The sequence below is a fragment of the Xiphophorus hellerii genome, chromosome 17, assembly GCF_003331165.1.
Source record: "Xiphophorus hellerii strain 12219 chromosome 17, Xiphophorus_hellerii-4.1, whole genome shotgun sequence".
Taxonomy (NCBI): domain Eukaryota; kingdom Metazoa; phylum Chordata; class Actinopteri; order Cyprinodontiformes; family Poeciliidae; genus Xiphophorus; species Xiphophorus hellerii.
The window spans coordinates 6,038,215-6,066,192 of NC_045688.1; the positions used below are offsets into that span (position 1 = coordinate 6,038,215).

Consider the following 27,978-nt stretch of genomic DNA (forward strand, 5'->3'; position numbering starts at 1 on the left):
CAGATACCATTGTCAGGCGAAGCATGACACTGTATCAGCAGCAGTGGAAACCTGATTATGTTGTAAAATTGGGGAGCAGGAATGGAGCGCTGAACATCCTCACAAACTCAAAATGTTGTTGTTTTTTTTAAACTTCCACCATCAGGAACACTCCACGAGAGTGCTACACCACTTTCTGCTTTCAGCTGGTGGAATCCTTAACTTTTTCTAGGATTACATACTTCGTATCATTGAATTGTTATATTTTTTTATTCTATTTTGTTTTAAGAATTTTTCACATTTGCTTTGTTTGCCATTAAAGAAAAAACAGCTGATGAACTGATTTGACTAAAATGCACTGTGCTCCCAAATATCCTACTGTATTTGGACATTTGGCTAATAATTGAACAAAATAAACAGTGGTGCTCAAATGCTAAGGGTTTTATTAGATTTTTCTCAATATTTGTATTTTTTCTTGAGGCTTTTTTCTGGTGAATTATCTTGCAATATGAAGTTAGTTGAATCACATCAAAGTCTCTCACATGTTTTTGTCTTAAAGTACCCTGTTGCAAAAAATATATTTTATGTCTTATTCCAATTGTACTTTGACCCACATAAGACCCCTCTCGAGATACTTAAACAAGCCGTTCAAAACCTCATTTTGACTTTCAGTCTGCTCTTCCTGGTAGTTTGCAGTAGCCTGATCATTGCCTTTTTCGATTTCCATCTGGGTTCAGTGCTTCGTCTGGGATTTCTCCCATTGAGCTTGATTTGTCAGGGCTGGTTTTTACCAAACTAAGTTTACAGTGATAATAGTTGAAAAAAACAAGCTACGCATTTAGAGCAATAAGTATTATGAGTTTCTGGGGAAAAGCAGAAAAGCACTGTGTGCTTCTGGCTATGGAGTACTCAGCAGATTTTATCTACTTCCAGAAATGTCAGTTGTAATTATTCTGAATCTCATGTTTTGGCCACTTTCTGCTGTTGCAGAAGTTGATGTTTTTAGAGCAGTTTTAAAAAATATATCATCATAGGAGACTTATGTCAGTTTGAATAGCCGCGAGACCGCTCTATTCTCCCAGCAGTCGCCATCAGTAACGTAACACTGCACAAGCTGTATATATTTTTTTTATTTTTATGTGGGCATCAAATCATTCCTTCTGCTTTTAGTTATTCTGTTTAGAGATTTTATTTAGAGGATACTTTTTTCATAGAAATCTAAGCACACTAATTTAATTCTTCCCTAAAGGTGATTTATTTAATCCGTTTTCTTCTCCTAGCCACCATCATTTTGAATGAGCTGAACTGGACAGACGAGTTGGAGGATGTTTTCCGACAAAACAAAGAGGATGATCCCTCACTGCTCTGGCAGGTTTTCGGCTCCGCTACTGGACTGGCTCGGTATTACCCAGGTGAGCCCCCATTACTCCAGGTTGATGAATCTCGACACAAACAGAATTTCATTAACAATGGGCTGCTTCTAATACAAATAATCAATAACCACCCACAATAGGAAGACGAGAAAAAAATATTTTGAATGCTGTTCCTTGAGAAATCTGTATCAGCTAAGCTTTGCTTCAAAACTACAAAAAACAGAACTAAGTATGAAATGGGCAGTTTTGAACTTAATTGACGAGTAAATGAAAGACTGCGTGTAAAAGTTGTACATCAACGACATGACATTTTGGTTAATGCAGTTCGTCAGTTTGAAACCTTAAAATTTGGAATTTTTACTGGCAGTCCCCACAATGTCTGGTAGCAAACAAAAATTACATACAACTTGCCAGAAAAGGGAATGAGACTGAATCGTAAAGTGTGTTTTTAACCTTATTAAAAACTTTTTATGCCCTCGCTTATGTTTCAACTACACAGTTTGTGTTTGGCACATGGAGATCTAAATGCTGAGCACACCTGATGTGAATAAATGTGTCATTAGCAGGCTGCTGCAGGACTCTGTGACCGCCGGAGGAGATAATTCTAACATTTGAGTCAGGACACAAGATTATCTCATCTTGCTTCAAAAATGGCTTAAGCTTGATGCAAATATATTTTTGTATCTCTCTGATACTAGACATTTTTCTGTCCAATGAAAAAAACATGGAAGAAAATGTGCCCGTTTCAAAGAGAGTAAAATAATACTTCATATTGTGTATATTTATGTTTTGTTTAGTTTATGCATGTTGACAAATACAGTCTCTTTGGTTGGGTCTGGAGAACTTGTTGTAAACACATTGCTCTGCCGGCATGCAGCTTCCCCCTGGAACGACAAGAGAAGTTCACCTGACAAAATTGACCTGTATGACGTACGCAGGCGACCTTGGTGAGTTGGTTGAGTCTCATGTTAATATGTTCAAACATTAGTTAGTTAAGAAAATAGGTGACTTTAAAATTCAGCAACTGTTTTTCTGGTAGTGTGCATTCTAGCAGTGGGTTTTGGTGAAGCTTTACTTCTCTGAGAATAAGTATTTCAATGTTTTCTGTGTGTACGTGTGCTCCATATGTACAATCTGTCTGTGTGTTTCTGGTATTACTCACCAGGTACATTCAGGGGGCGGCGTCACCCAAGGACATGCTGATCCTAGTGGATGCGTGAGTGACATCCTTATGATTCATACATTACAGTCAGATTGGATTTGCTTTTGCACGCCAGGAGGCCCTGATGCTAACTCTGTGACTGGCCTCATCCCGCTGGGCGCTGCCGGGCTGCGCTCATGTGTGACACTGACTAACAAAAAGCAGTCAGTGCACTGGCCAACCTTATTATTTACAGTCCAGTTGTTCCCTACAATGATTTAAGACTGGAAAACTTTGAGTTTAGAATAACTGCGAGGTCCATAAGGGACTCCTGGAGCGTTACCAGATATGACAATAGTTCTCTCACATCAAGACATTCCAGCACAAATTCTGTCATGTTTGAGGAAGATACACTTTCAAGAATTAACTTTGAAAGAGTGAAAATTTAAGATTGAATTTTTGACATATTATGATAATTATGTTCGCATATTGAAATCATTATCCCTCACCTCTTTTCGGCTAACAAAATATGTACTTGTTTGTGTAGAAACCTGATTGAATTAGTCATTTAGGACTGTTTTTAACACTGATTGAGAAACGAGAAATGGAGAATTCAACTTTTAAATTTCTCTATAATGAAATAAATTGGGAATATTAATTCTCTGTAGGAAATCAGGGGCATCTAACTCTTTTTGCTGAGTTAATTTTGCTGCAGCCCAGTTTAGCTAAGCTAAACAAAATGCCTATACTGTCTGCTATGGGAAGACAATGGACAAGCATGTATGAGGAGCATCCATCCATTATCTTCCACTTAGTTTGAGGCTGGGTCACTGAGACAGCAGCTGAAGCAGTGGCCCAGTCTTCCCTCTCTTCAGCCACTTCAGGCAGCTCTCCAAGCGTTTCCAGGTCAACAGAGAAACATAGTCCCTCCAGGGTGTCCTGGGCTCCTCTGGGTCTTTTCCTGGGGGGACGTGGCCAGACACCTCACCAGGAAGACATCCAGGAGGATACCTGAGCCACCTCAACTGGCTCCTCTCATTGCCTAAAAGCCTGAACTTCTCACCCTATGTTAAACTCCAAATGTAAAGTACCAAGTACTGTGCACTGGGAAGATGAATTCTTACTAACTTTTATGCTAGCAGCATTAATCTTGGAGGCATTTTTTTCTTGCTATGTAATAATTCATTTATTAATGTCCCTGGACAAAGACATGTTCAAACGCCTTAAAACACTTTTTTCTCATGGAGATATGGTGAAACCAAAATGCCATATTGCTCTAGTTCTCCAATAGGTACTCTGAGCCAAAAAAAATAAATCCTTCATAAGCTTTCTCATGGTATGTGGGGCCATGAGAAATTAAAGCCCGTTATCTAGAATTGTTTTTCACTGTTCCAGTTGATACAATTTTAATCATTGCTCTGACTCTACATTACCGTACAAAAATTGGCTCTTTTACAACCTTTTGTTTGTACCAAGAAAAGGCATAGCAATCTAAAAGTTATACATTCCAATACTTTTTTCAAATCTTTACAATGACTGTCGACATTTTTGGGTTACTTGTTGATTTAGTAATATTTGCATAGAATAAAATTACAGTGACAATGTCTGTGTTTCAGTCATTGACTGTGATGGTTGAGTAATTCTAAAACCCATTTTTGACACTTCAGGAGTGGAAGTGTATCAGGCCTCACCCTGAAACTGATCAAAACCTCAGTCAGCTGGATGCTGGAGACCCTCTCCGATGATGACTTCGTAAACGTAGTGTCTGTGAGTATTCACTTTTGTTATACAGGTGCTGGAGTCCAGATTGGAAATAATTGCTTAAGCAGTTTTATTCAACTCACTGATTTAATGGATAATCATGATACAGTGCTATGACAAAGTATTTACATTCTTACAAATTTCAAAGATAACTTGAGTAATCAAGTTATCTTTGAACTTGATTAAGGCAAGCACATTTCCATAAATTATAAATTTTATCAGAGAATAGAGCAAGGACACCCAAGTATGTTTGAAAACGAATTCTCAAGTTCGAGCCATGAGATGCAACATGAAACCTTCGACAAATGAATCTTCGCTGCGTTCTTTTGCCACATTTCTAACTCTGTGGGATGGAATAGAAAATGTCTTCCTTGCCAAATTGAGATTTGATAGAAATCTCGAGTACCAAAGGTCTCCTGGCATTAGGGCGGAGGAAGCCTTCATCCATCACAGTTTACAGCTCCAGTGACTGCCAGTTTAAAGCATTTCTGCACCCGAGGTTTATTACTTTCACAAAGAAAAATAACGGTTCAGAGGGTGAGTGTTTTCCTCCAGTTCAGGATGTTTACGGGGCATTGCCGAGGTGAATGAGAGGCAATCGTACTGAATGGGATTACTACTGAAATCCACAGAGTGTCCAAAACATGGGCTCCCATTACTGTTGCTAATGTGGGTTAGTATAAAAAGTGTATTGCTCTGGTGTAATACTGTGTCTGCAGCTTTTGTTTTTAAGAGCTTTTCCACACGAGTATAAAAGCTTTTCATAAAGTAATTCATTTAGTAGCATACTTAGAGGTGGTTTGAGGTTAATTTTTTGTGTTTCTAATTATTGATAAATTGATATAATCGTCTCCTTTCTAAAACTACCACAAACTAATCAAAGATACTTTTGTAACTATCAGACCCTTTCTTGCTTAAATGTTCATTACCTATGAAGACGATGACTTATTGGGTATCAACAATCATAAGATTCTAAAAAAAATCTCAATTACTAAGGAATTGCTTACATACATTCAACTATTTATAGTGGATTCATAGTAGACAATTCAGCCATTTCATCATACTGTATCTTAACAGAAAACATCCGGAAAAAATGAAGGGATATTTTTTAGCTTAAGATGTTCCATCAGAGTGTAGTCATTTTCTGGGTCACGTGTCAAAGCATGCAGCTTCTCAGCTTAATGCATCCCTCCAGTTTCTTGGCTCAGAATGCGTTGTGTACTTGGATCTGACTTTCCTCTGTCCAGCGTCTCCTTTATCCTAATTGCTTCTACTTTGTCCTCCCTGCAGTCTCTCCTCATGGCTGGGAATATAAATTACTTTGCTTTCCAAATTAGCCATAAATAACATTCTGTTTCACTTCCCTTATTAGATGCACTGGTGTGCATTTGTTTTGGGCGGGTGCGGAGGTTCAGTAGTATGGTTTTTGACATAATGCTTTATAGACTTTGGTTTGCTCTGAGCTCTGATTTCTGTTTCTATGACTGAGCATGCCCCCACACTGGGTCGTACATTAATAAAACAAACCCTATTTTTATCTTGTTCTGCAATATCAATTATATATCCCATTTCAGTCAACCTTTACAGTAAAATAATTTTAAAGTACTGAATAGATTTGAATACCAGAACCATAATTATCAATTATCAATTGATTACCACAATAATTATGGTAATTATTATAGTAATAATAATTACCATAATTACCAATTGATAATTATGGTTTGGTTGTCATTAGAAGGCAAGATTTGCAAATAATAAAGAATACTACTCAAAGGAAATATGATGCCTTGAACAGTTAATATTCTTGAAAGTTTTTCCATTTTGACACATTCTAACTGCAAAGCTGTATGATTAAAAAAAAATTATTTTAATGGGGTTTTATCTGAGGGGGAAGGAAAGAGATGTATATCCGTATAAAAAAATATTCTATTCCTGTTTCCTGAGTCAATATTTTCATCCTATGTGCAGAAATACTCACTCGTGGATGTTATTGATGCTATAATTTGTTATGCTATGTTTGGACCATGATGATGATTGGGAGCTGTGTTCAAAAGAGCCCCAAAGCAGATGCTGAGTACTAATGAGCCATGGCCCAGCCCTTTTATAGATGATGTGTGTGTTTGTGTGTAGATTGATTCACTTCCATCTGTTCCTCCACGAGAGCTATTCACCAGGATCTACCTGAAGTTACTTTATGTGTAGTTGTGACTTGATAAATAATCTTTCTGGACTTAAGCTCTCTTTGTTTTTGCTCTTTTTTTTTTTTCCTCCATGTGCCACTGTTTTCTCATCCCCTTCGTCTCTCCTACGTTTCCATCCTTGTGTTAATGTAGCTTCCTTCGGTGTGTGAAGTTTGATTGCATTCAACCTTATCGTCTTTCTGTTTGCAAATGACAATTTGTGTTGATCTCTCTAACACAGTTGTCTACAGTTGCATTTTATTTTTAAATGTCACTTAAATCTTCTACTTCATAGTTTAACATGCGTGTTTTAAGGAACACTGCAACAGTTTGCAATAAATAAACCCACATATTTATTAGAAAATATGTGCAAGTGCCTTCCCTGTTCTTCCCGTCAACCCTCCTTACCTTATCCCCCCAGTTCAACAAAACCGCCAGGCCTGCAGCATGCTTTCAGAACCTGGTGCAGGCCAATGTGAGGAACAAAAGGGTCCTGAAGGAGGCAGTGCACAGACTCAAAGCCGAGGGCATCACCAACTACACAAGTGGCTTTGAACTCGCCTTTGAACAGCTTGCACAGGTAAAGAGTGTATGGACTGTATTTAAATTCCATATTGAGGTCATGGTAACAATTCTCGTTTTTATTTTATGTAGCCCATATTAACCTGAAGAAACTGATGACATGCTGTGAATCTGAAATGTCTGCACACCTTTGTTAAAATGGCAAGTTTTTTTGAGAAAATAAAATGAAACCAGGATAAATCAGCTCAGAACTTTTTTCCACCCTCAGTGTGAACTCTAACCCGTTCAACTCTATTGAAAAACAAATGGAAAGTAATAAAATGTTAGGATTATGTGGCTTTGCACTCCCCTGCATAGATGGCCAACTTAATTCTTCAAGGGTAAGTGTCCCACACCTCTTATGCTGAATAAATGGCTCACTTAACCTTCTCAGGACGTCTTTAACTTCTGTAGAGGCCTGCTAATGACTCATTTGTTTGATTCAGGTCGGTGTACATACTGCGGAACCTCCTGGATTTTATTTAAAGGTGGTACAAAGAAAACACCAGACAAAACCTATTCAAACATCTGAACTTTGAGTTAATAAGAAGCACTTTAAATGATAGCAGCTGTGTGCTGACTGCGTAACTTGAGTTTAAATGTAATTATAAACACAGTAACATCCCCTTGTGTGTATGTTTTTATCTTTACCCCTAAACAGTCCATTTATTTTTTGGTTGAGTCTGATTGGTTGTTTGTCACACTGATGCTAAAAATGTCAGTATTGATCTCGGTTTCTATTTTTGCATCACAAAAAAAACTTGTGTGTACACTAATTATACTTTTTGTATATGTAAATCTTTGTAATATGTAAGAGCTCATATCCACTCAACTTCAAGAATTGTCTGTAAAAAGTTGGATAATCACCAATAGCTCTTAAATATTCTGAGAGTGAGCATATGCCACCCTCCGCTGGTTTTTTCAGATATTGCACTCATAATGCACCATTTGTTTCTTTTCACAAGCATTAATCCAGCAGCTGTTGTTAGTAAAGTTAAAAGTCCTTGCTTCTGTGTAAACCAGACCAATGTGTCGAGGGCCGACTGCAACAAGATTATAATGCTGTTCACTGATGGAGGAGAGGAGAGGGCTGAGGAAATCTTTCAAAAATACAACCCAAAGCAAGAGGTAGGACTTTATATTCAGCTGCAACATAGTTGTTAATATTTGTTCCTCTTTCTGCATTTTTTGTTTAATCTTATTGCACTTACTTTCCTTTACAGGTGCGCATCTTTACTTTCTCCGTAGGCCAGCACAGCTACGACAAAGGCCCAATACAGTGGATGGCCTGCAATAATAAAGGTACGAAATATAATTGGATTTGTAGTTATTAGGTGAACGCCCTCATTTAATAACAAACATGAAAGTCCATAGCGGTTTGTGCTATATGCAGCTCTGGAAAAACTTAAGAGAACACTTACAATTATCAGTTTCTCTGATTTTACTTTTTATAGGTGCATGTTTAAGTAAAATTAACATTTTCTTATTCTATAAACTACTGATTCATGTCTACATGTCTCCAAAAATCCAAGCAAAAATTTAGTATTTATTTGCAGAAAATGAGAAATGGTCAAAATAATAAAGCAAAAAATCAAGTGCATATTAATTTAGAAAAACAATGCTAGTGTTTTAACTCGGGAAGAGTTCAGAAATCAATATTTGGTGGAATAACCATGAGGTTTTAAATAGGGTTTGGTGCTGTGTGTTTTTTAAATTTTTTTCCAGAGCTTTTGAATTATACACCACCTAATGTAAAAGGTGCTTTTCCACATAATCATTCTTTTGTTTCATGTCAAACTCAGCTTTAGTGTTTGTTGAAAAAAAGGTCAATCATTGTCTCATCGGAATAAACCATCACAGTATAAATTAAATCAATATTTGCGTTTGTAATAACACGGAAAAGAAAAGGCTTTGGCTGCCATGGCAGGTGAGCAGCTGGTTGACACAAATGGAATATCTAATGGTTGTCAGGGAGATTTTATTCTGAAAATGAGCTGTGGGTTTTGAGTTTGTTTTTCTTTTACCTTTCCTGCCAACCTGATCAATGTGTGTTGTATTATGACATAATAACTGGTTGTTGTTTAGCCATGTAAGCGAAAATGGATACATGGCGAAATGGGCCATGTATCCAGGGAACACTGTAATTATTAGGTGTCAAAAACATTTTAACAACTAAAACAATGAATAAAGGATGAATTAAAAGCTGCCTCTGTTGCAATTCCTTTAATGAGGAAGTTCAGTGTTCCATCTGTGGGGCACATTCTGTCAGATGGCCCCAAGGCAGCTGTGGCTACTATCCAGTAGTAGCCAGTGTGTGTGTGTGTGTGTGAGTGGATGAATGACTAAATGTAGTGTAAAGCACTTTAACGTTTTATGGTCTTGATGAAGCGCTATACAAGTACAAGCCATTTACTTGCACATTAATGCCAAAAAACACTATTGTTGATGTTTTTATCAATTTGAAATGATGTGCAGAAATTAAGGGTATTTTCACACAATTTTATAATGTGTGTTTGCTGCACTGAATATTTTGAATTTTTTGTTTTGATTTTTGCCAAGTTTACCAATACATTTTGGAGAACTGAGTGAAGAGTTGATTTCTGTAGTAGGAATTAAAAGAAATCAATGTTCTATAGGATCTTGTCTAATAAATCCATTTCTCTCCCTCAGGTTATTACTATGAGATTCCATCTATTGGGGCCATTCGGCTGAACACTCAGGTAAACACAGTCATAAAAACACATTTTAGTAATTGTACTTGGTGTTCTCATTACTTCTCATCCATAAACTCCAATTTCCAATTTGCTGCTTATGTTGCCCCCTGGTGGTAGAACTCTCGATGTACAGGTTGCAAAATAAGTTTCTGATCATCTTGGCAGGAGTACTTGGACGTTTTGGGTCGGCCAATGGTCAAAGCTGACAGCGGGCCCAAGAGAGGCCGAAAGGCCAGTAAGCAAGTCCAGTGGACAAATGTCTACCTAGATGCACTGGTATGTTCTGCTGGGGAGAGGTGACACCATCACATTTACAAGGGTGAAAAACGTATGCTATTTACCGTGTGGACCCGGAATAATTTGTTTCATGTATTGTTTCATGTGCTGTTGAAGTCTTGTTTAGTTATTTGCTGTCATGTTATCTTGTTTTTGCACAATGACAGATGAACTGTATTCCCAAGTGTTGCCTTTTCTTTGTTGTTTATGTTTCTGTCAAGATTTACTGCCAGGCGACTTCAGATAAGAAACCAGACTGATAAAAGAAGTTGGATTTGATCGGAGACTGTCCATTTGGGAAATTGCATCAACTTTCTCAGGACCAAAAATGTCTTTAAAAAAAAAAGTAGCCATTTAATCAGGTTTTTTTGAAGAAAATTGCAAGTAGTCTCCTGCAAATTTTTATTACATCTATATCTGTAAATGGTTTTGTATTAATTAGAAACAGTAATTACAAACTTAAAATGTATTGAAGCAAATTACATGTGCTGTTGAAACATCGTTGTATAAATAGAAATGTTATTTGAGGTGTGATGAACTTTTACATTCAGCCTCCTTCACTCTGAGATCAAATCCAGTGTAACCAATGTTTATTTGAGCGCATCAGTAAATAAACTATCATCATCAAAGGACCAAACTATGGAGAAGTTAAAATCAGTTTGTTCATAAAGCAATTTTTCAAGTGTTGAACATCTCACGGAGAACAATGCACCATCCATGGTGTAAAGTGATGTGAAAAAATAAGTCTGATTTGCACTTTTCCACTATCCATGTAGAGTATACATTGAGACAGAAATTCACTTTATGTCAGGAAAATGGATGTAAGGTACAGTACAGTAAAATTATTTTGGTTAGATCGAAGCATAATCATTCGTTAGAATTGCCCAGTCAAAGTTCCAGTCATAAATCCAACTGACAATTAGGGATAAGGTATGGATTGTCACAGATGCTTTCTAACCAATCTGACTAAAATTAACTTAGTTTGCAACACTTGTAGAAACAGATCAAAAAGAACTTTTACTGTTATTGCATCAAAAGAAGGTTCTACAAAATTTCAACAAAGTTACCTGGATGTGGATTCATATTGCAATTTAAATAGATTAGGTAGATTTAAAATGGTAAAATAACACAACACTGTACCATCCATATATTTGTGGTTGTAGTCTGACTAAGTATTCGAGTTTGGGATGGTTGAATAAATTTGCAAGCCCCTGTAATGGGCATAACTCTACACAGGTTTTACAACCATGTTCTCTGTGTGTTATGTTCTGTCTTTCAGGAGCTGGGTCTTGTAATCACCGGAACACTGCCCGTCTTCAACAAGACTGACACAGGCTCAAAGGTATCCATAAAATACTTTTTTTTCCTTTTTTTTTTACCCCTCCAGGGGTCTTTTTGTGGGCTCTAGTGTCTCTTACACGAAAGTAGGCTGACAGGAAGGGGGGAGAAGGGCGGGGGGGGGAGACATGCGGCAAATGTCGCCGGGTCCGGGAGTCGAACCCGCGGCGGACAAAGGTGAGACCTTGAGGACTCGAGGCCTCCAAACGTGGGTCGTGCTAACCCCTACGCCACCACGGCACGCCCACAAAATACATTTTTAGTTAAGTCACTTTTCAACCTCCCCAACGTTTTTGTTCTTGCATAGGGCTGTAAGTGCTAATAATTAATAACAATATCTCGTTCTGGCATCTTTACCAACACGTTCCGTCTGCTTTTGACTGTCTCACACTTTGATTTCATAGATTAAAAGGTTTGTGGCTTTCAGAGATGCAATAATATGCTAAATGTTAAAAAGATCAAAAGATAAACCTTCAACATGAACACTTGCTTTCATCTTTGATCTTTTTTATCTTCTTGTGGTTTTGCCTTGTTTCCTCTGTTGATGCAGAGGTCCCCCAAAGCTCTCCACAAGAAGAGAATGTAGGAAGTCACACAGCAGAATTCAGAAATAGATCAATCATGCAGATCAGAGTGAGAAATGATCCGGTAGCTTAAATGCTTCAAGATGAGTCTGCATGTCTACCTCGAAGGACTTGGAGCCTACCTCCAGTGCGACTGCAAGCAAGTCTGGAAATGCCTTGTCTGTGACTCACTGCAGCACATGAAGCTTTTGGGAATGAAACTGTCCAGATTTCTATTGCAACCATTTCCTTGAAATCCTTCACAATCCACAGAGGGAATTGACTCATCCAGGAAAAGCAACAGAACTCACAAGAGGGCCTTACAGTTTCTCTTTCTGCAGCTGACATCCTCTCTGTTTTTCCTGTGCTTTTTCTCTCAGAAGTCACAAAACCAGCTCATCCTGGGAGTTATGGCTATTGATGTCTCCTTAGAAGATATCAAGAGACTTACGCCTCGGTTCACAGTAAGAGCTCATGTTATTGCAGACAAACTTGTTCTATTCATTTTAGTCTTTATGCAGAGATATTTTTCCCCCCACTAATTCTCTTTTAATTTTTTTTAGTTTGGTCCAAATGGTTACTACTTTGCTATTGATCCAAATGGGTATGTGTTGCTCCACCCTAATCTTCAACCGCTGGTAAGCAAAATCTCACAATTATTAAAAAAAAAATGATTGCTGTTCTGAAAAAATAAAACAGCTTGACAAAACTGTGTAAATGTTAGTTGGCCATTAAAGTAGACAGTAATTAATTTGTAATCTTCTCATGTAGAGTAAGATGTTTCTGTACATTTCTGTTTGAAACTTCTGCCATATGAATCCTTTTGACGATGTCATTGCAATAAGTCATCTGGGTGGAAATCCTTGAATGCTGAAGACGTCGAGAAAAAAATTTATATTTTCACTATTTCACACTGCTTTGTAGGACTTTAAAGAAAAAACATTTCCAAGATTCTGCTGGTTTGTAGCTCACACTAATAATAACAGAATATACAGTACAGACCAAAAGTTTGGACACAATTGTGTGTCCAAACTTTTGGTCTGTACTGTACATCAAATCTATTGTTTAAGTCTGTTACTTATATTGTTGGTCAAACATGGCTCATTCCAGAAGTTTCCTCAAAATGATCTTGTGAAGCCTCACTTCTGATGGCAGCAGTGGCAGCTCAACGGGAACTGTTGACATACATGTTAGCTAAAGTGCTGTCGTAGAGGACGACAACAATAAAAAAATCAATCTCTTCTCCTTTTTCTGCCTAGGTATACACCGACATTAGCATTGTGGCACAGCTAGCTGTTACAGGAAATTTGAAAAGTAGAATTTTAAACTGACAAGAACATTTGCTTCAGAGTGATCTGATTAGTTTTTTTGTGAAATGCTGATCATTTAGGCAGATTGCTAAACTATTAATCTACTCTATTATTGGCATTGATGCGGATGTTTTTCTAATATTTGTCATGATTAAAGTCTCTTTCCCTGCTGATAATGACATTCCCATAGCATGAGTACACAGTCATGTTTTTTATGTGGGGATTGTGTGTTTAAAGTGACGTTACCATGAGTCTCCTGATAATAATCTCCTTGCCTGGCCCATAAACATCTTCACAACATTCCCCATGACATCTCTGTTGTGTTCCTTGGCCTTTTCTTTGCTCTTTGTTCATTAATGTTCTCTATGAAGTCTGAGGCCTTCACAGAGCAGCTGTATTTATACAAAGACTGACTCACACTCGGATGGATTATGTTTACTAAATAGGTGGTTACTGAAAGCAATTGATAACACTTATTTTTATTTAGATAGATCAGAGTAAGAGGGGGCTGTATACAAATGTCTCATTTTACCAATTTATTTTTATTTATAAATCTCAGTAAAATGCATTGCAATTTGTGATTATCACGTGACAAAATGTGAAAACGGGTATGAATACTTTTGCAAAAAATTGTACGTGTTGCAGGGAAACCATCATTTGCTTGCAGGATTAGATTTATTTGCTTGGCAAAATGTTCTATCGTGACATTTGAGAAATATGCTTTTTGTAAATGCGCTATTAGGTAAATTCGTTGCAGATATATGACTTGGATTTTCTTCCTAATTATTTCCCTCTTTAGGGCTGCAAAGCATCAAAACCTGCTTTTGGAAGCAGATTAGTAACTGATGTTTTCAGGGATTTTTTCCCCTTCTACTTTGTTTTCACACTTGACAAACTGACAGAAGTAATTTTATGCATTTCCTCTCAGACTGCCAAGTTTGATGAACCTGTAACACTCGACTTTCTGGATGCAGAGTTGGAGAATGACATCAAAGTGGAGGTCTGACACACAGATCTGTTTTCTAATTTGATTCCACAAACTGGAACCATATGATGGTGTGATATGATTTATATATTTGGTGTTATGTTTCTTTTGTTGTTGTTTTGTACACAGATGAGAAATAAAATGATTGATGGGAAAACGGGAAACTACACAATATCTACACTGGTGAAATCTCAAGATGAGGTAATTTATTGATTTTGTTTGAGGTTCTATCCATTTTTATTTGGAATCTTCTTGAACTGACAGTAATATCATTATTTAAGCGCTACATTGACGAAGGTGAGAGGACCTACACTTTCGCTCCTGTGAGGGGAACAGACTACAGGTAAAGCTTCAAATTATCTGCATGCACACTCTCTACTCCAGTATGATACTTGATTAAGTAGATCAACCAAAATGTGTCATTATAAAACATCACCAATCTTTAACAGTAATTTCTACAATGAAGAAAAAGAGGGTTTCTTAAATATATTTAGTAGTAATTAGGCTATTTTAAGGGTAGAAGTTTTAACCACTACATTAAAAAGAAAATATTTTTGGGTTCTATTCTGTTACCGGACAACCACTGTTATGTCTCTCCATTAGAATATAATCGAAACGTTGTTTTTTTGTTTTGTTTTGTTTTTATTTCAGTAATTCAAATCAAAAAGATAAACTCTTATTGTATTTCAATTCATGCAATATTTAGTTTTTCTATGTAATGTATGTCAGGAGAGCCAGTCAGATAACACCATGGTTATTAAAGTGTGTATTGATAACCTTTGGCAGTGTGATCAGATCTGTGCATCTTCAGTCTTTTTCCAGTGTCTGGGACCTTGATCTTCACAATGAAGTACAAAAGTACATTTATCTAAAATTAGAGCTCTGGTCCACAGAGCTAAGCGCCGGCCCTTTTTCTCCTTTGTGCAGCTGATACGCTTCTGGCATCAAGGATACAAATAATGTCACAGTTCTAGCTCATTGCCTGGATACGTCTGTGTGTGCTGTTGAGTCCGTGGTTAAAATTGCAGTCCGCGCTTTGTGGACTGCAACTGAATCTTTCCCAAACTCTTATATGGACTTTGCTCCACAAGCCGCTCGGGACTACAGCTGCTCCTGTTGCTTCTGCACTTTTTTCTGCTATACTTTTTCTTTCCACTCAACTTCTTATTACATTCTGTAATATATCTGCATAAGAGATACTCCTTTTGAATTGAATTATTGAAATAATGTTATCATTTATATTCAAATATACTGATATCTTACATCATAAGATTCTTTTGTTTTAACCTCATTGAAGCTGCAGTCCTATGACTCATGTATGATGTTCATACTTTTCATCACAGCAAATCACTAACCACTCCAAAAGCTATTAGAAGGATTGGTGAAAAGCCAGATCATTCCCCAGTCCTGTTTAGGCTCACTGTAGTCAAAAAATGTTGCACTTGAATACAGACGCAAGGGGCATTTTCCTGCTTCATTTCCTGTTAAATCTCTTCAGATATTTCTTCACCCAATCACCGCTGTTCAGCAAAGGAGTTCTGTTAATTGCGTATTGGCTTAAAAATCTACAGAACCTATTATAGGATATTAATCATGCAGATCTCGGTTATCCATATTACCTAAGTGTATATTATGAGAAACATTATCTGAAATTCAGTGAGTCCTGCTGTTTGTTTTGGATTTGGAAAATATGGCTAAAGATGGCGAAATGCTTCTGTGCTTAATGAGAGTGCATGCAAAAACAGGCACATCACATGCTGTTAGCACATTAAACAATGCTGTAATTACAGGGTGAGAGAACTGGATAGTTTGCTGAAAATGATTAAAAGTGGTGCTTTTATTTTGTTTGTTTTTTTGTCCCAGCCTGGCCCTGGTCCTGCCAAACTACAGCATGCACTACATCCGTGCAACCATAGGCGACACAATTACCCAGGCAAAATGTAAGTTGACTTTCACATCACAGCTAAAACCCTGCCTCTTATATCATTACACTTATGTTTACAGAAGTTAGATAAACAATACTTGGTGGAAGTTAAGTGCTGTCATGGATTCTGTCCATCAATAAATGAGCTCTGAAAAAAAAAACATGACTACCCTATACATCTACACCACGCTATAACAGTTGTTACTAGTATTTCTGAAACAAAACATGCCCTTATCTGATGTGGAGTTGGAAGTTTTTTTTCTGTTTTTTTTTTATATATATCTGGAAACATCAGGACAGGGATCTCTCCTGTCCCCTTCTACACATAACGCAGTTCCTACACTGTCTGGAAAAGTATGGAATTTGGCTTGAGTATTTTCCAGGGGCCTCATGTCCTAAGAGTCGCTTGGATTCCTTCCTGAAACCTTGTGTACACTAAAATTCAGAAAACTGCATGCACATAAACAAATCCAGGTGTATAACGTGATACTTTCTCATGCACCTAAGCACAGCTCCTTTGTATACCCTAATCAACCGAATTGGGCACAAATGAGGGGATCCTCCTGTAAAAAGCCCCTATTTGTATTTGCAAAAACAATGTCTAGAGGTGTTTAAAAAAAGACTTTAATACTCCTACATGAGCAAGAGGAGTGTAAAATCTCGGAGAGGACAGCTTGTAATAGACTATGTTCAGAATCAGACTCTTCAGGGTTGTACAAAATGTGGTCCAGGGTTGGGGGCCATTTGCTGCCACTGGGCTGAATTTTCTGTGGGCCTTCAAGTGCAACTCAAAAATTGTACATATTTGCCTTTGCACACCCCGTTTTTTTTTAATGCTAATACTTTTTACTTACAAATTGAAATATTTTAAAAATGGAAACTGTAATGTGGTTCAAAATGTATTCATCTTTTTATAATACTTTCCTTTCTTTGGAATTTCATAGTAAGTAGGATCACAAATATCCAACAAGATCACATCTAAAGAGAGAGTGATCCCATGTCTGTTCTTGTAGCAGAGAAGAAACATGTTTTGTCTCAACTGAGAAAACTTCCTGAAAAATCTAAGCCCGTAACTTCTGGTTTTATGGCACCATCTGATGCACATCTTTGGAACTGATTTTGAGATATTTGAACTAATCCACTAAGTAAAAACCCATCCCGCACCATGCAGGCTTGTAGTCTTTGCCTAACATGTTGTTCATTAGAATAAACAAATGGCACATTGAACAAAGTCACCTGACCACATACAGCTTGTAATTTGTCTGAAGATGCTTGCTGTTAAAACAGCATCATTGTGCCTTCGACACTGAGCCAAAAACATGTTCTTTTCACGGCATCATTTTCAAAAATCTTCAGTCATTGTTGCATAAATGATAAGAAAACCATTCTTTTCTGTGTCACTTATCTGCCTCTTTAATAGCAACTCATGATTGGTCTTTGCCATGTAGGGTTGTTTATAAATCAGCAGTTTCCCAGCATTCCCTGTAGGTGTCCTTCCCTAACAACCAGGGAAGGACACCACCCAGTGAATGAATGGGATGATAGACATTTCCTCAGTTTTCTCACCTCATGTGGAAAAATGAAATTTTGTTTTTGCAGATATTATCTATGAGGGCCAAGTGTGGATAAACATGAATTAGAAAATTGAGCAAGAGCAAATGTTATTACAAACTTTTATTTCCTTTCCAGCGGTCTAAATCAACCTAACTATCTTTTAGTAGATATTCTAGCCTCTGTTGGAACATCTTCTATTTCTTCATAAGTAATGTTTTGCATTTAAGCTTTAAAACTGGAAGGAAATGTGCATCAGCCATGTATGTTGTAAGTAGTGTACAAGTCAGTTCTTTTCTTTGGAAGTTGAGGTTAATTAGAAAATAATGATGTTGTCTTTTTCACTAAAATAATGTGCATAGTTTTGATTTTTATGTACAACTTCTCTTAAAGGTCAATTTTTCTGTCTGGAAAAGCTTAAAGTATTACTCAATGTTTTGATTTCTTCCATGTGGTGTGTATTTCTGTATTTTTGGATTAAGATGCAACTGGCCCTTGTTGAGCTCTGTTTTTTCTCTCTCTCTCTTTTTGGATTATTAGAATTTGCATCCACAATGATGCATTTCAATTTGCATGCATTTCTCAAACCTTGCCATCTTTCCAGCTGTTTGGAAAAAAATCACTTTAGGTGCCCAGTGTGTGTGCAAAAACAACAAAAAAAATAATATCAGTTGGCAGATGCTTCGAGCTCACTTGAAGCTGCTCCATCTACCACAAAGCATGTCATCATGTTTTGTTTCTGGCAGCTTTATTAAATAAAGTTGCAACCAGGCTGAAAAACTTGGAAGACCTTTAAAGAACTTCAAACATCTGAGATTCACTTTTGCATTATTAAAGTGCAAACTAGAAAATGAGTATAAAAACAATTTAGCTGTCTGTTTTACATCCTCTGAATGGCACCAATTTGTTTTAACTTGACCGATTTGTGAAAATTGAAACTTTTCCTGTTTGTCTTAAAGCAATCAGTATCCAGTTTATGTGCCCCTACGCTTTCCAAGTGAATTTCCACAGCATTTTATGTTGTGATATTATGCGAATATACATTTTTTGGGTGAAGAAAGGAAAATGTTTTTAACAAAATACATCTCTATACATTAAAATATCAAAAAGTTAACATGCCATAGTGATTTAATTTACAAAGTGAAACCTTTTATGTTATATAAATTTTACAAATTGTTATTTGTTATTTATTGAGAGATTTTGTATATATTTTTTTCTTTTTATGAATCTCTAAACTTTTTTACTTCTTCTTTATTGCTTCTCACTGCTAATGTTTGCCCTGTACTACTCCATCATTATGCTTGGACACAAAACTAGCTTATTTAAAAAATTACCCTATGTATTATTATTATTATTACTACTACTATTATTGGTCTTCTGTAAAATTTTAATTTTTCTCAAGAGATGAAATTTGGGCTACCTGCAAGACATAAACATCCAAATGAAAATAAATGGCACCTGCATTTGTAAACAGTTTTTGAATGAGTTTCACTTTTTGAATTAATAAGTAGCTTTTTGAAGATATTTTTAATTCATTTGACACGTAATTTCATTATTTAACCTGAAGTTAATCCTTTTTCCACATGTACTGTAAAGTTTTTTTTGTTTGTTTTTTTTTGTTTCGAACTTCTGCGTACAATATTCTTATTCAATGCGCATTTGAATAAAATATTGTGTAACCCTGTTTTTTTGTCTCTCTCCAATTCCGTCCTTTCTCTTCTCAATCTTTTAACCTCTTTGTTCTGAACTCCTAACCCTTCCTGCTGTTTTGGAACCTCCGCAGCATTTTTGGGCAAGTATCCCCCTTCTGTATTTTTCCCCACAGCCATCCTTGTCTCGGCTCTCTCTCATCACCCACACACTTTGGATGTAAATTTGCAGACTCAAACACCAAAGCGTTTTGTTCTCCGTTTGTTTCCCCCCAATTAACGACAACTTTATCACGATGAATCAAGCGAGATTAATTCACCCAGAGTCGGCTCTTTGCATGCAAGGCATCCCACCAGCCTTTTTGCAGACAGTGGGTGTGTGTCTGGGTGTGTGTGAGCGCATGTATGTATTAACTCCCCCACCTGCTTTGACTGTTCCAATGGCCCTCAGATGTGGTTTTGGCACCGGCCCACTGTAGCAGGAAGAACAGACGAACAGGATGTTTGCATTATTTAAAGGTGAAGCCATAAAGGAGAAAGCCGTGACTGTACTCAGAGTATAAATTGGAGTTTTCTCCAGTTTCTCCTTTTTTGACTCATTTTATGTTTTACAACTTTGGTAAATTACTCTTAATGAAAAGCAGGACTCTTCTTTACACACTAAGCTTGATCTGTTCTGTTTGTCCCTCTGAATGCCGGGTCATCAGTTTTCGTATTTGTGGGCGTTCAGTCAAAACCCTCCAGAGCGCATAGTGCTTTGAAGCTCATCTGAAACTGAAGCCTGGCTCATATTTAAGTTTTATTCATTTTTTTTTTGACAATAAAACTTTAGTATCACAACTCAACTGAACCAGAAGAAATGTCACATCCCAATTCCCTCCTGTTCTGCACCCTTGAATTTCTAACCCTTGTCACATTGCGAACACTTCCTTGAATTATATGAAATTTTTTTATACAAAATAATTGTAAGGGAGAAGGAAACTATAAGTGTCATGCGTATGCTTCAGTCCCAAATCTGAAGCATACTGTATTTGAACTACTAAAACATGAAGTAGACACTGAGGGGGGTTGAGGACAAATTCATGTCTCACTTTTTGCATTTTTAGTTGCACAAAATGCTTAAAAAAATAAAAGTATCTTCTTCCTCCTACCTTATTATTTGAGCCTTTGGTTTAGTCTATTACATAAAATCCGAGTAAAGTAAAGTAAATCCTTCAAACAAGTTTGGTAACTCCTGAGATTCATCAATTCATCAAAAAGATGCTAATTTGAGTTCTGAAACACGTCCTCTGACCGCAGTCTAAGCCTTTCTGTGTGTTCCCCATCAGCACCATCTGCATCCAAAGACCTGAAATTTTCCGCTTGCAATGCAATATTTCTATTCAGGACTCGCTCTGTGAATAAAATATTGTCACCTTTGACCTCTGTGGTTTCACCCTGTCTTTCTCCCCTCCCTTTCTTTTCCTTCTCATCATTACCTCCTTGGGGGATCCTCCTGTTTGTTCACCTTCTCTTCTCTGGGATTATTTCTACTCCAGGGAAAGATGGCAAGTACCCTTTCTTTTTACTTTCATGTCTGTTCTCCCAATCTTTGCTGTGTCACATTATTTCATCATCTTATGTTTATTTTTAGCTTTTTAATCAATTAACGTTGCTCAAGTTGTGCACTGACAAATAAAATCTATTATGTTGTTTTTTCTTAAATCTAATAAGCCTCCCTAACTGCTCATCATTACTGATTTAATCCTAAGCACATGTGTGTAAAACTGTACCCATAATTTTTTAATGACTGGCACATTAGTATACAAAACATGATTACAAAGAGGTATTTTCACCATCTCACTAATTTGCACCTCATTTCATAAGGCAGTTTTTTTATAACTGCCTTATAAAAAAAAGCATTTTGTACCCATGTAAATAAAAGGTTTTGGTTTTTTTTTTTTTTTTTTTTACAGAATGACATTTGAATGAGAGAAACTGTCAAAGGTTCTGTTAAAATCTTACAAATAATTCAAGTTAACAAAATTTTTTGAAATCTTAATGCCTGTGTTTATTTGTTTTGGTTTTGATCCCAGCTTGGGTCCGCTGATTCTAATAAAACATTACAAATTATGACCCCCTAATCAAACCAAAATAACTTTAAATGGCATTCCTATGGTAAATCGTATTTATGAAAGCCGCATCACATTTCTGAGCAGCAGGGAGAGAGCAGAAAATCAGTTTAAATTGGTGGCTGTCAAAGTCAAGTTCTTGAGTCAAAACATTACACAAAACTGGAAATATAGCTTCATGAAAAGCTGCACAACATTTCTCAAAATATAAACACACTTTTATTCAAAATGCCAAAAGGCAAACTATTTAGAAAATATCAAAGTAAAGTTTGACTATGCATAGAAACATGCAGGTTTATCAAAGGCAGAGAACTAAATAAATTTCAATAAAATACAAAATGTTTCTTTAACCATTACAATCGACTGCTGGTTTCATGCCATCTCCATTATTCTAATAAATAATGGAGCTTTTTATGAAGCTTTGAAAAACATTACAAAATGTAATTATGTAGCTTATCAAAACTTTTCAACTTTGCGAAATAAACTGATCTGCAGGTTGGAATAAAATGCCATCGTCCAAGTACCACATTGTGGTAGGAATTGATTAATGGGCAAACTGTCGTATGTGTTTTTGTTTAAATGTTAATGGAGTTGCTCTTCAAATATCTCTTTACCAAGAAGGTGTGATTTCTGCTCACTGGCAAAGGATTGTTAAAAATGTATTACGTTTTTCGTTATTCCCAGTGATGTCATCACAACCGCTTTATACTAACCTAAGTGATATTTATTCACTTATCTCTAGTTTCTGAGAGCCTGCTTGCAGACAAGTTTGATGAGTATGGGTATACATTTATTGCACCAAGGTATGTTTACATGTAACGCATGTAAATCCTACTTTCACTCCCAACATGACTGCTTTGACTGAGTATACCTATACATTTGATTCTGTTTTCCTCAGGATGTACTGCAAAGACCTGAAGCCGCCTGACAAGGAAACGAACAACACAGAGTACCTGATGGACTTCAACAATTATATTGACACAAAGACTCCAAACAACCCTATGTGTAAGTGTAATCGTGCTCTTTTCAGCAATGCTAGTGCCTTGCACGAGGAACCCTTTTCACACTTTATTGTACAACATCAACAAGCATATAGATAGGCCAACAAAATTTAGTAAATGACATCATCGAAACTTCAACCATAGCCCCCGCGTGCACGGCCCTCCACATTCTTGCCCACATAGCGAGGGACACACTGCCGATGGAGATGCGTCCAACTTGGTTAGAACGGAACCAGACATTTACTGGCTAGAGTGAGAGTGGACCATGGAGAAGGGGCTTTTGTAGGCTCTCTTTTTGTTGCAATCATTGCAGTACATCTCTACTAGCTTTCTGCATCTAGGTAATAAGGTATTTTTTAATCCTCTTTGTAAAGTTGTTTAAGCTCAATCAGATTGGATGGAGAGATACTATAAACAAGCCTTCCCAAAGATTAAGGTATTTGTGGTTGTTGGGGACCACAATCCCCATAAAAACCTTTACAACTGTCTATTTTAATAGTTCAAACACCAAATATATATTTAATCTGCATAAATACACACAGTGGAGACTGTCTTGGCAACAACTACAGTCTTATCTCCGTTCTTGGGAATGCAGTCAGTCAGTTTATCTTTGCCTTTCTTTAATTTAATGCATTTAATGTGAGTTCTCTAAGTGACCATGCTCCCAAATCTGTCATTCCACTGAGCTTTGGCCGGATGGTTTGGTGTGCATGACCTGGCAAAGCTTTGTAATGTGGAACCCCCTCCCTTCATGTTACCTATTTGATGCTAACTCCAAAGATTTGACCATCACATGCCTGGCTGCACATGTGTGAGGCACATCGGCTTAGCTGTGACACACACGCACACACGCCGGCTTTCTCGCTCACACACACGCCATTCACCAGTTATATGCCTCCCACACCCCTCCTGTAGCCGCTCGACCTCATCCAATTACTGTGTGTTTGTGAAAAAGAGCAGGACACATGCAGCCCAGAGTGCGAGCAGAGCAATAAAACACAAATCAGGTCCGACGGACCTTCTCCGTGACATCTGACCAACGCATTACCATCTTTACCCTTTCTGGCATACTCTTATTGATATGAATTACCCATTTGTTGGCGCATTGAGCAAAGCAAAATGTTCCCTGGACATTTATAAAAGGGCTCTTTTATTGCGTTCCATTGTTTAATTTGATGGTTTGCATTTAAGGACTTACTTCAAACATCTCAACATGATCAATCCAATAAAACTTTTCACCCAGTTGAATTATTACCTCCACTGTTATTAGCTGCTAGTTTAATGGAGTCCACAGAGAACCACGAGGGAGGGAGAGGAGCGCGGCCCATGTGGAGGATTGGCGGCTCAGGAATCGTTACACGCTTTACGCGGTTAAGCCACTGCAGTGGCGAAGAAGTACATTAGGAATTCCTGGGCTGCCTTCAATAAAGAATCCCTAATGAAAACCACTGGATGGTGGGCTCGGAGGGGACCAAAGTGTTACACCAGCTGTTCTGTCTGATGTGTGAGGCGTGCCATAAAGACTGGGGGAGGCGGCGGCAGAGGTGTATCGGCGAACCCTGACGTTTATGGACTGGAGCGGGTCGATGGTGGGTTCAAAGAGCCAGGAACGGCCAAAAAAGGGGCAATCCCTTTTATCGCCTCTTATGTTTGTCATGTGGTCTTGTTGGATGTCTGCAAAAGTATTCTTTACACCTGCACCACTTCACCACCTACACCCACAGAATTTTGAATTGCAACGGTGGAGGGGGGGGTTCCCTATGACTTTGCTCCCTTTTGAGCCTTTTGGGTGTTTTTAGTCCTGAGGTTTAATTATTTTGGTTTCCTGGAAATTGCAGAAAATGTTTGTGTTCTGTTTAAGCTCACTCTCCTCTTTTTTTTAATCCATGTCATTATTTTTTCCAATATCTGTAATTATTATTCAGTCATTTCATATTAAATTATAAAATTTTAGGTTTAAGTAATCTACTTTTTTCCCGCTTAGGTAATGTGGAGCTTGTAAACCGGCTTCTCCTTGATGCCGGCATCACCTCTGATCTGATCAAGATCTGGAAACGGAATGAGTTGCAGTAAGTAAAGCGGTCGTATTTGCTGTTTGGCGATACAGATGGTTTAAATATTTCAACATCACCAGTAAATGTCAAGCATGCATAAAACGTATTTCAGGTTTTTGTTACCATGTTCTTATAGCTGCATTTTCCCTGCTTGTCAGGCAGGGTGTTATTGCCAGATTTGTTGCGACTGATGGAGGAATCACTCGCGTCTTCCCCAAAAGGTATATACAAAATAAGATTCACAAAAAACTTTTTTTTTCCAGTTGATTAACATTTCTGAATGGCAGTAGGTTAATGTAGCACCTGTAGTAAGGCTCAAAAGACAGATTGGCAAAATCAGAAAAGCTCTTATTTCCAAAAGATGTAATCTGAATCTTTTGATGTTAGTGTAAAGTTTTTATTTTGATGCTGATTTTTCTGTTCCCACTAATAAGTCAGGAAAACTTCGACCTCATCAGCTTTTAAACGTGTTTTCTTATTCAAAAAATAGTCATAGGTGAAGGAATTAACTCTTTTTGCCAAATTTCCTTAAACTGAAGTTTATAAAATTAAAAACAATATCGTCTTAAAGAATTCATGAATAACTGAAAGTGCTACTGTGTACTATGTAATGTAAATTAACTGCAACGGGATTGCAAGAACGAAAAATTGTAATTATTTTTAAAAAAGCAGAATTTGGATTTCATCGTGTGCTTGCATGCCCAACAGTGCCGGGCTGGACTGGAAAGAAGACGCAGAGACCTACGAATCGAGTTTTTACAAGCGAAGTTTAGACAATGACGTGTACATCTTTACTCCAACTCGCTGCACCGGTAAACCTGTCAAATATCAGGCACTATATAATCAGGGTTGCTTTCTAAAAAGATGCTTGTAAAAAAAATGATAAATTTTCCTGTCTCCTTCGCACAGAAAGCGATAACGATGTACTCGTGAGCCGAGCAGTAAACCTCGAAATTAACAACATTACACTCAAGCCAGCTGGTAAGCAGCATTCTAATGTTGAAACCTGATTTTTTTTTTAAGCCTCTTTGCCTACTTACAGCGGCGCCTCTTGTTAGACACCTACATTTGCAACCATCGAACCACAGTTTTATCATCCACAGTCACACTCTTATTTCATAACCGCCACCCCTCATTCATCTGTTTCTCCCTGCTCTCTAACACATACACAAACCACATATCAAGTCATCTCATCGCCTGTGATCTTTAGCCAAGTTTAATACTCAGGTTCAAAGAGTAAAGTTGACACAGAGGACCAGTATGATCTAGGATGTCTGGATTTTATGTTGTTTTTCTCTTTTCATTTTTTTTTTGCTTAGTTGTGGGTGTGAAGTTGGACATCTATGCATGGATGGAGAGCTTCATCAACATCACTTACAGGATGAATGTAAGTACGGTAGATGTTTATCGGCATGAAGTGTTCAAGCGCAGCTCAGTGTCAATGTTTAACTGTGTTTCTCTGTGTTTAAAGTGCAAGGATGAAATCTGTGGTTGTAAGAAAGGTGATCCGGTAAGAGTGGCTATTATTGTTTTTTTGTTTTTTTTAAATAAATTCTTTTGGGGTGTTTGAAACTACATAGTGGCTCATCTGCATAATCACTTCTGTCATTTCAGTATATAGACTGTGTCGTTCTGGATGACGGGGGGTTCATGGTGATGTCCAATCAAGAGGACTATCTTAATCAGGTGGGCCTTTGTATTTTAATTCAGAATTGCTTGACATCTTAGCAGTGTTAACTCAGACATCTGAATCTTTAATTTTCCAAAAGGTTGCAAGCTTCTAAAGCAGCACTAAAGTTTGGTCTAGTGATAAGTTTATGAGATGCTTTTGACTAAATCTCTATCCACACTGCAAAAACACAAAATCTTATCAAGTATTTTTGATTGAGTTCTAGTGCAAATGTCCATTTCACTTACGACATAAAAAAAATCTCATAAGGGGAATAACCTGCCAATGAACTTACTTTTGCACTTTTGCATCAATATTAAGGACTTATTGGCCTAAAACAAGCTCCTATTTCTTGCTGAAAAGTTATTTGCCAGTTAGTTTTGTTTTATTTCTAAAGTGCTAAGATATTTGTACTAGAAACTACACCAAAAATACTCCGTAAGATTTTGTGTTTTTGCAGCATAAATATCACTATTATTACATTATTAGATAGATCAATTATTTATAGGCCATTTAAAATAGACACAAATAAGTTAATCAAGAATATTCGGGTCCACATCAGGTTATAAATGTATTTTTAATTTGGTAAATTTTTATAGCAAGACATCCACAAAACTCAACATGGACCTTTTGGTCTATGAAACACCTGATCACCTGAACTATAAAAATGTGCAATATATATAATTATTTAATACTTAAACCAACTTTCTGACAGAAGTAGAGGTCTCTGAAATAGCCAAATAAGAAAATAATTTATTTTTTTTAATTTAGATATTGTGCTGTTGTTAATGTGCTAATGAGACTTATCTATTTCTTCACAAACTGGCCTATTTTGAAAAAATTTATATTGGGTGGAGAATCAAGTTCTGGGCAGTTTTCACTCATTCTTGCTCAGGACCAAGCTTTCGTCTTCAACTGTACTAATTTAATCTCTGTTTTTAGTTATTAATGTAAATGTCATTTAGTATCAGTTTGCCTTTCAAAATGCAAACACTTGTACTCCTGAAGCCTCTTCAATGGAATTTGACCTGTTTGACACACACACACGCAAACGCAACTACAGAAAACATACAGACAACACCCCTGTTTTCTTGTGCTAAATGCTAACAGTGGACCGCTGATGTCATTTGAGAAATTTTTTTTTTGTTGTTGTTTTTTTTTCTTCATGCAGCTTTGACTCTGTCCTAATCAGGGCTGGGTGTCCGTTGGATAAATCAGCTGTCCTCTGATGTTTGGCAGCCGTACTAAAAAGCCAGCAGCCTTGTTTGTAGAGGCCTGTGTGCGCTCAATCATATTTCCTTGAGGAGCAAAACGTCTTTCCCTCTTTATGACTTTCTCTCCCCAGCTCATTCCTTTTCATACTCCTAAGTACCTTCTGGGAGTCTGCAGCCGGCGAGGCTGAGATCGTTAATTCATTATTTTCTCTTGCTGCGCTGAGAAAGAGTAGAAGGCTCTCGTTACCTTATGGATTGGAAGATTTATATATCGTTTGCCTAGAAACTGGAAAGTTGTGTGGAGGGGCCGCTTGTTAACAGTGACCCTACAAAGTGGAAGGAAAAGGATAGTTTGCATTTCCTAAAGTGCTCACACATGCATTTAAGCACATGTGCAACAAGATACTTACTGTATGTGAGAGCTCCCACCTGGATACCAGAGTACTTAAACACTTTCGAACACGCGGTCATGTCACACCTCTGAGATTACAGCTGCTTGATGGACTGTTTTCACTATATTGTAATGAAGTCTGTCATCCTGGTTTTAGTGTCTGTGAAATCCCTGTTCAACCATGCAATGTATATACATTGTATTAAGGAAATTGCTGTAATGCTTTAACATTT

At 37.3% G+C, this 27,978-nt stretch overlaps 1 protein-coding gene across 3 annotated transcripts in view; it reads left to right on the forward strand.

Moving 5' to 3' along the window:
• The window catches only part of cacna2d1a (calcium channel, voltage-dependent, alpha 2/delta subunit 1a), a 92,636-nt gene that overhangs the window by 38,689 nt on the left and 25,969 nt on the right, over positions 1 to 27,978 (forward strand). Inside the window, exons 7-33 of one of the 3 annotated variants that reach the window (XM_032589340.1) lie at positions 1,260 to 1,391; positions 2,230 to 2,299; positions 2,518 to 2,568; positions 4,161 to 4,260; positions 6,856 to 7,014; positions 8,019 to 8,123; positions 8,219 to 8,297; positions 9,666 to 9,715; positions 9,875 to 9,985; positions 11,265 to 11,327; positions 12,267 to 12,350; positions 12,450 to 12,524; positions 14,125 to 14,196; positions 14,311 to 14,382; positions 14,463 to 14,524; positions 16,045 to 16,121; positions 19,440 to 19,448; positions 20,844 to 20,852; positions 22,159 to 22,219; positions 22,315 to 22,421; positions 24,402 to 24,486; positions 24,630 to 24,692; positions 25,180 to 25,283; positions 25,381 to 25,452; positions 25,791 to 25,858; positions 25,943 to 25,981; positions 26,086 to 26,157. In XM_032589340.1, coding sequence (XP_032445231.1) covers positions 1,260 to 1,391; positions 2,230 to 2,299; positions 2,518 to 2,568; positions 4,161 to 4,260; positions 6,856 to 7,014; positions 8,019 to 8,123; positions 8,219 to 8,297; positions 9,666 to 9,715; positions 9,875 to 9,985; positions 11,265 to 11,327; positions 12,267 to 12,350; positions 12,450 to 12,524; positions 14,125 to 14,196; positions 14,311 to 14,382; positions 14,463 to 14,524; positions 16,045 to 16,121; positions 19,440 to 19,448; positions 20,844 to 20,852; positions 22,159 to 22,219; positions 22,315 to 22,421; positions 24,402 to 24,486; positions 24,630 to 24,692; positions 25,180 to 25,283; positions 25,381 to 25,452; positions 25,791 to 25,858; positions 25,943 to 25,981; positions 26,086 to 26,157 — 2,051 coding nt within the window. The remainder of the gene's footprint in view (positions 1 to 1,259; positions 1,392 to 2,229; positions 2,300 to 2,517; positions 2,569 to 4,160; positions 4,261 to 6,855; positions 7,015 to 8,018; positions 8,124 to 8,218; positions 8,298 to 9,665; positions 9,716 to 9,874; positions 9,986 to 11,264; positions 11,328 to 12,266; positions 12,351 to 12,449; positions 12,525 to 14,124; positions 14,197 to 14,310; positions 14,383 to 14,462; positions 14,525 to 16,044; positions 16,122 to 19,439; positions 19,449 to 20,843; positions 20,853 to 22,158; positions 22,220 to 22,314; positions 22,422 to 24,401; positions 24,487 to 24,629; positions 24,693 to 25,179; positions 25,284 to 25,380; positions 25,453 to 25,790; positions 25,859 to 25,942; positions 25,982 to 26,085; positions 26,158 to 27,978) is intronic. The other 2 variants (XM_032589341.1, XM_032589342.1) reach the window with 2 other exon arrangements.